The sequence below is a fragment of the Zalophus californianus genome, chromosome 13 (genome assembly GCF_009762305.2).
Source record: "Zalophus californianus isolate mZalCal1 chromosome 13, mZalCal1.pri.v2, whole genome shotgun sequence".
Classification (NCBI taxonomy): domain Eukaryota; kingdom Metazoa; phylum Chordata; class Mammalia; order Carnivora; family Otariidae; genus Zalophus; species Zalophus californianus.
In genome coordinates, this window is record NC_045607.1 from 49206896 (window position 1) to 49217470 (window position 10575).

Genomic DNA, 10575 nt, shown 5'->3' on the forward strand with positions numbered 1-10575 from the left:
TTAAAAGGCAGCCTGCCATGGTACCCCCTAAAAGGCTTACATGGCAGGAAATAATCCATCACAAATGTTTTTTCCCCATAACCATGATGGGAAGAATGAGTTGTGCATTTGAGATACTCTTCCTTTTCCACTAAGTATCCACACCATGTACCCTTGCCTTCTTATCTACAGCACTCTGTCTTTTATTATCATTATTTGGAGGAGGTATCCATTATTGCAGGATGACGCGGGCTGACAACAGCAAGGTAGAGCCCTGCCACATCGGCAGAGTAAGGCAGTTCCTTTCCTGTAACGAGGCAGAGAGGCATCCTTCGGGGACCAGTGGGGTGTCTTTAGGCTTTGGGGCTTGTGTCATTGGAATAAGGCATGTTAATGCTGTGCTTCTGATGTTCTCACTATCAGGATTCCTGGAAAGGAACCCACATTTATTTTTCTTTATGAAGTTTTTACTTAATTGAGGACGTGGGTACATGCTCTAGTAATTTGAGTCATTAATGCTGTTCCCTTTGGCAAATGGTCCCGAACGCCCTGACTGCTGCCGCTGCTATTAATACTACTTTAAGGCTGTCTCTGCGTCTACCTTGATGTATTCTTACAAGCTCCCATAAAAATGTGGGCCTCATTTAGTGAGATTGATCGGATCCCCTTCATTTCTTTGTGTGTTTGCGGGGGGTGGGGTGGAAGCGGGGCCGCATGTGGAGGAGGGAGGCGGCCTGTCATCTGAGCACTGGAAACCTACCGGACAATCCGGTGCATATGAGACACCCCCGTTTCCTAGCGGGCAAGTGGGGTTATTTGCTTTAAAATCAAGTGTCTTTTTCTACAAGGTATTTTTATTGCTCTGGTTTCTACATATTGTTAAGTAATTAGTCATCAGCTATACTGAGTCAGAGAAAGCTATCTTCTTAAAGGAGTGAGTTACCATTTCAAAGGGAGAATCTAGGACTATCCTTTACCCCCACATTGTGATGTAACTACTCTCCTTCCTCTCCTGTCCTCCCTGCTCTCTTCCCTTACCCCTGCAACTTTTATTATAATTGTTTTTTTTTTTTTTTTTTAAATTCAAGTAGGCCTTTTCTGAGTTTTAGCTTCTGGCATTTTCCCTGCTTCATTTGTTTTAGTGCTAATGAAATGGCTAACAGTCAATGAAGGGAGGCAGAGAAAGCGCTGGGTCTGATAGTCCATGTGCTGTACAGTTACCTCCCAGATCATTAAGGATACGTTTATATTTATATGGTAATCATAATCATGTTGCCCTGATCTGTGTAGCAATTTAGTTTATAAAGAAGCTTTATTTATCCTATTATCTTACTTGATCCTCTGCACAACCCTGTGTGCTAGAACAGGAGTCGTCGTCCACATTTTGTAGGTGAAGAAGAAATGGAGGCTCAGGTTATCATGTTCTGTGCAGTGCCCTTCAGATAGTGAGCTGAGTCAGAACTGATAACACGAAATGCAGGACTCTGTTCCGGTTGCTTGGGCGCTCCCCTCCTGGCCAGCTCGTTGGGGAGAGAGGTCACACTCTGGGAGAATTCTTATTTGCCTTCATTGTGTACGTTGAAGGCCTATCTCTTTCTGTCCTGAAGATTACACATATTCCCTAGCCCTATCGTATTTTTTTATAGTATCACAAAAAAGATAATTTACTCTGGAAACTACTGTTAGTATGTCTTTAACATCAGTTGAATTAAGCATTTGGTTGCCCTGAAAAGTTTGTATGTGGGTTACTTACCAAAGCTCGGTAACTAGTAACTGATGAAACAAACAAGTGTCCATTTTAGATCTTTTAGTGTTAATAAGCTCTTGCTTGATAAGTTCTTATGTGAATACAGTACTTTAACCATAATGGGGAACACCCTTTCTGGTAGTCTCTTGATGCATGAGCTAGACTAGAAGCCTGGGTCCAGTGGTTTAACAGAAGAGGTCGCTGAGGACGTAGACTCCTTGCTCTCCTGATCTTCCATCTTTCCCCTCTCGCACTCATCATCCTGAGGGGAAGATAGGTTTCCATCTTTATTCCAGACAGGAAGAGGGGGGACAGAGACCAGAAAACACATACTCATGGTCTACAACCTTTTCAAAAATGGTCCTGAAATCCCAGTGACTTCTGACAAATAAGTAGGAAGTAGCAGTATCTGCCAAATGCTGCAAGTGGGTCTGGGGAGGCAAGTGTTTTAGCAGGGCTTGTGGCTACTTCCAGAAAAATCAAGCTTCTCTTTGTTAAAAAAAAAAAAAAAAAGGAAGGATAAAGGGATAATAGGTAGGCAGTTTGCTGTATCAGTCATGATGATTTCATAGTGAGAGTAATTTGTTTTATTATGATCCCATAGCTCTATTTGTAAAAAAGAGTTCCAGACATTGAATAAGGCAATAGCCGCTCAGACTGGAGCTGGGCGATTAATTGGGTTAGGGTTCAGTATATCTTTTATGCTTCTGTGGAAGTCAAATATGTCAGGAATGGGGAACACATTTTCTGTTGAGAGCCATTTTACGCATAGGGAATAGTTCACAAATTTACCATTTTTTAAAGAAAACTAATTCTAAGAAGAGAGGGTCAGAAGTTTCCTCTCTGCTGTTTTCCACCTGAAATTAGGTAATCTGAAACTCTGTTGAATAAATAATAGGCTAAATAATTAAAATTGTTCTCTCTTTTAAGGTGAACCAAAGAAAATGAGAAGCAAGTGATAGGAGGGGAGTAACAGACAACGAAAAATAAATAAGAGTTTGCCCATTTTCTCTGTGCAAATATGTTTTTCTTTCATCCTGATGTTTTTTTCTCTCCCCTGCAAAGCTTGCTAAAATTACCCCCCTCCATCCCAGTTTACCCACAACATACATCCCTCAAGTCCATACTACCTCGGCACAGCGTCCATTTCTGATAAAATTGAGTAAGATAAGAATGGAAAGACACTTAACATGATAAAAGATTCTCTCAAACCAATGACCAGCCTCGTTCTTAACATTGGAACCTTCGACGTCTCCTCTTGAAAGCCAAGGCAAGACAAAGCAGTGCCTCTGCCACCACTTTTATCTTACGTCTGAAAGTTGGAGCCCGTACAGTAAGAAACGAGGTAGGACTAGGCCACATGAGGAGACAAAGGTTCTTTCTTTTTATAGATGATAACTCATACCCCCAAATATCAAAGGGACTAAATGGGACACGACTGTAAGTAATAAATACAGGTTTTTAATCATTTTGTTGAGGTACAACAAAGTGTACAACTAGCTGAATTTTCACAAAGTGAACGCATCTTTTGTAACCAGCACCCAAATCAAGCAACAAAACAGTTCCAGCCCCCTTCCTCTAGTTACTACCCATGGTCTTCAGGGGCTGGGATTGTAGATGGTTTCTCTTTTTCCCTTTGTGGGTTTTGTACTTTCTAAGTTTTCAATAACATAATCAGAAAGAAAAATCATTATTATATGTGTGTGTGTGTGTGTGTACTTTATAAGGAGTTTTGTTATTTCTAGGATGGAATTTCCTTACATCTAGTAAGTAAAGTCACTATCCATTGAATAACTATTTTTTAAAAGGGTCTTGAAATTGTATCTTCCCCTAACCACCCTTACAGTAAAATAGTCTATTGATGACTTGAAAGGAGGAATCAGTTTAAAGGCTATGGATGAGGAGAACAGGTAATCAGCTCTGATTGAGAATTTCACGGGGTTAATCATCCTTTGGCTTACCAAATTGGCTAAGGGATAGTTCCGTGCCATCAATAGCATAGGACCCTCTTGCTATAAAGGAGAATATTAATCTCTTGGTTCCATATTTGATACCATCCACCTCTCTCTCTCTCTTTGCCTTGTGATGTCCATTGCTTATTGCCCAATCTTTCTCTTCTTTACTTCCCTAGATTGTGAACCTTATAGAAGAAACTGGACATTTTCATATCACAAACACGACATTTGATTTTGACCTTTGCTCGCTGGACAAAACCACAGTCCGTAAACTACAGAGTTACCTGGAAACATCTGGAACATCCTGAGGATACAACAACTGGATGCATCAAAAACTATTGTTTTTTTTTTTTTTTTTGGTTGTGATTTTTTTTTGTTTGTTTATATGAAAACACTCAGAATGATGCAACCAAAAGGGAAAAAATAAAAATCAAACAACCTTCAGCTTTATTTTTCTTTAAAGCCAGTCATCATCTCTTGATAAAGGAGAGGTTAAGCAAACCAGCCTCAGCGGACCACTCTTCTCTCCAAGGAAATCCCCGGGAAGAGTTAGCCTGGATAGCCTTGAAAACAAACAAATCAAACACAACACAAGAAAACTTAAAGAATGTGTATGGTATCATGTATCTCTCTCTCTGTGGTGGTTCATTCCACAGGACGAATGCATATTCAACACACTGCCTTATTACATAACTGATCTATTTATTATCGCATACAGATATTCTAAAGTCGTTGAGGGAATGACACCACAAGACATTATAAGTACTTGGTCCCACGGATGCTCTTTCAATGCAGCGCCCTTGCCATCCCAAGCCCAGTGACCTTACTTGTATACCGTGCCACTCTCCACCAACTTTTCCAAGTCCTTTTACTCGTTGCAGTCTGTATTTGCCACCTTTTGTTTTTCCAGTTCCAGGACACAGATAATCAACTGGGGGGACCAAATTGCCACCCTGATTTTCTTCTTTGTGGTCTTTCTCCTGAAAGTTGGGGCCCAGCCCTTGGCTGTATCCATATAATGATCTTGGACCATGGTAGAAAATGCACCAAATAGGATCATATGAATTGTTGTCTAGCCTTAGTCAATAAACCTGTAGGACTTTTAAACAAGTGTACCTGTAAACGTCCTGCATCCAGCGTTGTTGAGCTGTCATCAACATCCTTGCGTCTGTTTTACTGTTCTAATATTAGGTAAAGACGGAAGTAAAGGCATTCCACAGGATCATCGTTTAAAGAAAAAAAAAGAATTCTGGTTCTGTTTTCTAAAGAAATGTTGTAGAAATTCTTAATTTGGATCTATTTATTAGTAAGAGTTTCAGCTTTCTTCGGCTGCCAGTGTGTTATCCATCTTTACCATAAAACCTGGAATAAGAGATTTTTGTTCACATATGATCCTCTTAGACTCTTTTATATTTGGAAAATTAAAATCTTTTTTGGGGGGAAAATTCTTGGTTATTCCGCCATAACAGATCATGTATTAACTTGTAGATTCAGTGGTTCGATCCTGTTTAGTCACTTGCTTATGTTTCCAGAAGGATTTCTTGTATTGGTGAAAATAAAGATGGTTGGGGAGGGGGGGGCTATTTTTGTTCTTGATGTACCCTGTTTTAAAACTAGAAATCTGTCCTGTGGCATGCAAAAGAAAGCGAATTATTTTTAAAAGAAAAAAAAAACCCCAAAGTCCTTTTGGTGTCATTATTCCATCCTCTCCATAAATGGAGATATGCCAAGTGAGAACAGCTCATCTTCCAAGTTTTTGCTAGGAACTCAACCGAAACGAAGGAAAATGAAGAAATACTTCTGGATCCAAAGGTTCATTCACTGGATCAGCCTTAAGAAAGCCTCTATGTGTGCGAATAGACCAGTCTCTAGGCTCTCCCTTGTTTATTCCCGTGCCAGATGCTGTCTTTTCATACAGAGATTAACTAGTGTCTATACAGAAAATGGTCTTTCCAGACCCATTCTTTTGGGCAGTAATGTAAATGCAGATTGATAATGAAGTTATTTCTGCATTTTGAAAAGGGGATTTTTTTTACATTGTTTTTTTCTATCCAAAGACACTATTTTTTCCTTTAAAAAATTATAATACAGCCATTCTCCTTGTAAATTACTTCTGAAGCATCCTCCCCAAGGACAAGTGTACTTTTTTTGGTAACGTTACGATTCTTGATGGTTGGCATGAACAGTCCTTGAAGCATTTGTTGTGTGTCCTCTGCTCAATGTTTAACTCCAGAGAAACTTTTGGAGTCATTGTGGACATTAGGTGACTGATGTGTGTGGTTTTAGGTGTGGTTTTAGTTGTGTTTAGTTTTTTTAACTTTGCGGATGAAAGGGGAGGGTGATGCTTACATGAATTGCTTGCAAAATTTAGAAATCTTTAAACATTTCTAACTGCTAATCCACATATTCTCATTAAGCCAGAAATGGATGTGGTTTAACTAAAATATCTGTGTAGTGTAACTAGAAATGTATATATGTAGTTGAGGCCATTTTTATTTTTGTAACTAAGTTGTGTGGTAATTATCTGACAGTGTGAAGATTTTTCTCATTCCTCTGACCACTTATCAGGAAACTAGGTAACATAAGCAACCAAACAAAAAAGGACAATGAGAAGGGAAGCTATTACAGTGATAAACTTTAGGCCTAAAATTTAGGCAATAAAGCGGATGTCTTCAGACTATCATCAGAATGGAAGTTTGTATATTAACAAAATTCAAGAAAACTTACCCATCCACTAATCCTCATGGAGACAGCAAAATGAGTTTTCCACCAAATTTCAATAGAGTGAGGGTCACATTGTTGATTTTTGGCAAGTTGTATTCTTACTCTTACCAAATCTTTAAATGCGGAAATAATAAATCCCCTTTCAGTTAATTTCAAATAGTTATACTTCTCTTCAGCTAACCCCCTCAGTTCTGCCACGTTTATAAACACTATTGAAACCTATTAAAAAGTATATTTGGCACATGTGTATCCTGATGGTGGCTTTGGTTTTTTTAAGCACAAAGGGAAAATGGCAGGGTTTAATTTCTTAGATAGGTTTCAAATAAAATCAATTGGGTGAGTGTGAATATGGTTTGAGACAGCCAGAGTCTGAGAAATTTTCTTTACATTTTCCTCCAGTACTTTGATGGGGGAAAGATATATGTACAGAACATTTTCCCCCCCTTATAAATTGGCTTGCTTCTGGTTTTGCAGCAGGATTATGTATGAGAGGGGATGCTTCCCCTAGCATGGAGCAATTATGTCAGCAACAAAAATGTCCACCTCTCCCTCTACCTTTATGCAAAGAGGTGTGTCTATATATGCTTGAGTATTGTGTCAAAAAGTAGGGAGAAGTGTAAAAACTTGAGATTAGGGGATAAAAACTCTTAAAAGAAAAAATTCCAAAGAGTGTTCTAAACATTTTTAAATTGCTAAGCCAGTCTCTCTGATCGGAATAATTACCTTTTTGTGGAAAGAGCCAGTGAAACTGGTTTTCTTCCACTAACATGTTTCTCCCACCAGAAATGGTGGGGAAAAAATGTTTCTGATCATACCTTTTACAAACCCAGCTAACCTTTTAGACAGTTCACAGTTTGGGCCTGCATGACGTCCCACGTACCGTGCATTTCAAACCCCACACATTAACAATAGTTAACATTGGTTTACGAGAGACTTTGCCCTTAAATGTTTTAACTCAACCCAGGTAACGGAGTTGGATGTCCGGTGCTGGAAATGGTCAGCGTTCGTGTTTGGTGGCTTGTGTTCATTTCTCGCGCTTTGAAAGCGATCTGTATGCGCATTGCGTCCTGCCTTTCTCGTTTTGTGTTCTAACGCTGTGTACGGCACACACGCACATGCTCATATCCTAATGTTGCTTCAGACTGTGGCTCTCAAGTGGGGACTCTGATGTAGAGACAACTCCAGCTGCAGTGAACGCTGAGTCCCTTTCCCATGGTTTAGTTTAATCTTGGGCTGGAAGTCTACATCTTTGACCCCTTTTGTTTTACATGATGCTTTTGATCACATAGTCCCTGCCGTCCCTGGATATTGCTTGTAAAGATGCATTGAAGAAGTCAATTTAAGAGGAAGACAAAGCCACCGCTGTCTGTAAACTGTAAATATGGATTTTGGCACGTGTACTCCAGTATCTGCAAATAGAGTTATGATGGAAATGCTGACAGATCCTTCACGGTGGCCAGAGCTACTGTGCGGTGCAAAAATAAATGAAGGAAAAATGTATTCTTGAGACTAACAGTGCAAGGCCAATACATTTTCTAAATCTGTCAGTATCTTTTTTAATGGAGTGTGTATGTGTAGTTATGTTGAAAGATACACTGTGTATGTGTGTGTAGATGCTATTATGTGAACTACAAGGCATTCGTAAGATGTATTTCCCATCTCTAAAACCCATGTTGAAATATAAGTACAGATTGACAGAAATAGGTGTTTTACTTAAATTCATATTTAATCTACTGTGGCTCCATGTTCTTTACAATGTATAGTCTTACTAATTGTTAAGAGTCATTTGACCAGAGTTTGGTTTTCACTTTGCATACAGGGGAAAATGAGCCCTGGGCCTTTCTCAAGAAGTGATGCTGGTCCTGGGGAAGAATGAATGGAGAGATCAGAACCATCTGAGGGCACAGTCCTGCCCCCCATTCATCTTGAGTCCCCAGGGTCTAGCACCATTTTCTGTGTCCTAAAACCAGTCATTCTTCAAGCTCTGCAGAGACTGGGCAAGACACGGTGGGGCCCATTCTTAGAATAAACCAGGTTCCTTGTGCGTGGCATTTTTTCTTTCCCCCTATTTCTCTGGAAGGTTTGGTGCATAAATTAAACAACGTGCTATCACTAGACAAAGTCAGTCCGTCAAAGGCTCTGCATTTACTTTAGCGGCAAGAAATGCTACCTTGATTAGACAGGAAGGAGAAACTACTTCAAAGAGAATAGAATACTTTCAGTTTGGCAGATAACTAGAGCATTATATCCAATTCCTGGGTTAAGAGCAAAGAAACTTAACAGCAAATTTGAGAAAGTCACCTTATCTTCAGGCTGACAAGCCATGGTGGAGATTATAGTGGACTGCCTTGTATGCTGTCAACTAGGAGCTGATTTTAGGTGTGGAAGCATCAGTCCCAGATGGGCTTGGCTGGTAGCTGAGGTTTCTAATGACCATGCTTGAATTGGACCAATCTCTTCCCTTGCTTCAGCCTGGATAGATACTCATTTGTTGACTTTAAAATAATGGCCTTGCATTTTCCCCAGTGAGGAGAGAGTCAAGATAGGCAGCTTGGGTGTGCTGAAGACCACTCCGGATGCCATCTCCAAGCGCTCTCACTCAGGAAGTGTGCTGAGACACCGACTGCCCCAGTACATTTGTTCTACCAGCTCTCTCCAAATTGTGTTCCCGCTTGGATAGGCAAGGGGTCCTGGAGAGAGCTGGTAACTCACCCAAGGCTGACGCCCAGACCCATCCGCCTGGTAGTCCGGGGACATGGTGTTCCAAACTAATGGACTTGTTTGTTCTGATTAGTGGAGCAACTAAAGGGTATTTTATGGGTTTCCTTGCCCGGATACCACCCAAATAGAAAATCCTGAGCACATTCCAGGGCTTCCGCTTTCTCTGCCAGGTAATAGTATCCACACCTTCCTGTTTACGTGGTCCCCTTTTGTAGCAGCATTTCCAGGCTTTTCCAGAGGTTGTTAACTTGCCCTGGGCGGTCAGCTTAGCTTCTTGGTCTTCATTTCCCCCTTAATTAAAGGAGGGTAACCAATAGGGTTCCCAAGGGCGAGGGAGAGAAATATATGACACAGACAAAAAGACGTTTCAGTAATTATAACTGGGCCCTAGAACTGTTAAGTAACAACAGAAATAGTCTACCACCTAAATGGGAAGGCCTCTGAGCCCACTTTTATCATCACTCAGGGCACTGGGCAATCTGCACAGAATAGGTGGCCCCAAGGGGCGGGGGAGGTAAAGGCAAAGCTGTTTGCTCATTTTCCCCTCGTAATCATGTCTTCCACCACATGCAGCCCCCACCACAGAGTTCTGAAGTTTCAAAAGGGTAGAAAAGGATAAATCCAGGCCATTAAAAGAAAATAATCAAAGCTATTGAAAAGATAAAACAAGTGAGTTGCACTAAAAGGGCTGTCTGTGCAAGTAATAAGGTTGAAATAGTGATACTGATTTCCTAGCCCAACAGCATTCCTCGCACATGTGGTTTGTGTATCCACGTCTGGGTGGGTGGTCTGGTGAGAAGTGCTAAATGCAGCAAGATGGCTTAGTTTTTGAGCAGTGGAGGGAAGCTTTGGGGACAGGCTCAACCCGTGGCATCTATAGTCCCTGCAACATAAAGAGGCTTTCCTTTTGCTTTGTTCCAGGAGGGAAAGTTTTAACTTGGCTTATTCATTTAAATATGAGTCTCTATTCTGCACAGAATCAATCAAAGGGTAGGAGTTTTGTGTGTGTGCGTGGTTTTCTTTCTTTCTTTTTTTTTTTTTTTTAAGCTCCTCCTTGTCCCTCATCCCAGCCCTAGAGATGTGTGGCATAGAATGGAATAACTCTCCATTTGTTCTAATTTATTCCCTGGGTCCTAGGCAAATATAAAAACATCTCCTTCGAAAGTGATGCTGTTTTCAATAACACCTCAGTTCTAGATAGACAGAAAAGAATATTAAAGGTATGTATTATGAATATAGTTCCCAAACAAAAGCTGACAGAAGATGGACTCCCCCAAAGGCACAGTTACGTTAATGAGAATGATAAAAGAAGTCCACTCAGTTCAAGGGTTGGGGGGGTGGACTTGTTTAAAGAGATTTGTTTCTACTAAGAAAACATGGCACCCATTAATAGCTTTTGACGGACATGAACCATTGCTAACTCATGTCTGAAGACAGGTTGCTTCGTGA

General features: G+C 40.5%; 1 protein-coding gene across 4 annotated transcripts in view; it reads left to right on the forward strand.

Moving 5' to 3' along the window:
- Nucleotides 1-8267, forward strand: part of MLLT3 (MLLT3 super elongation complex subunit) — a 286189-nt gene extending 277922 nt beyond the window's left edge. Inside the window, exon 11 of one of the 4 annotated variants that reach the window (XM_027616701.2) lies at nucleotides 3858-8266. In XM_027616701.2, coding sequence (XP_027472502.1) covers nucleotides 3858-3989 — 132 coding nt within the window. In that variant the 3' untranslated portion in view covers nucleotides 3990-8266. Of the gene's footprint in view, nucleotides 1-2656; nucleotides 3049-3857 lie in introns of those variants that run through there. The other 3 variants (XM_027616703.1, XM_027616704.1, XM_027616702.2) reach the window with 3 other exon arrangements.
- The last annotated feature ends 2308 nt before the right edge of the window (nucleotides 8268-10575 follow it).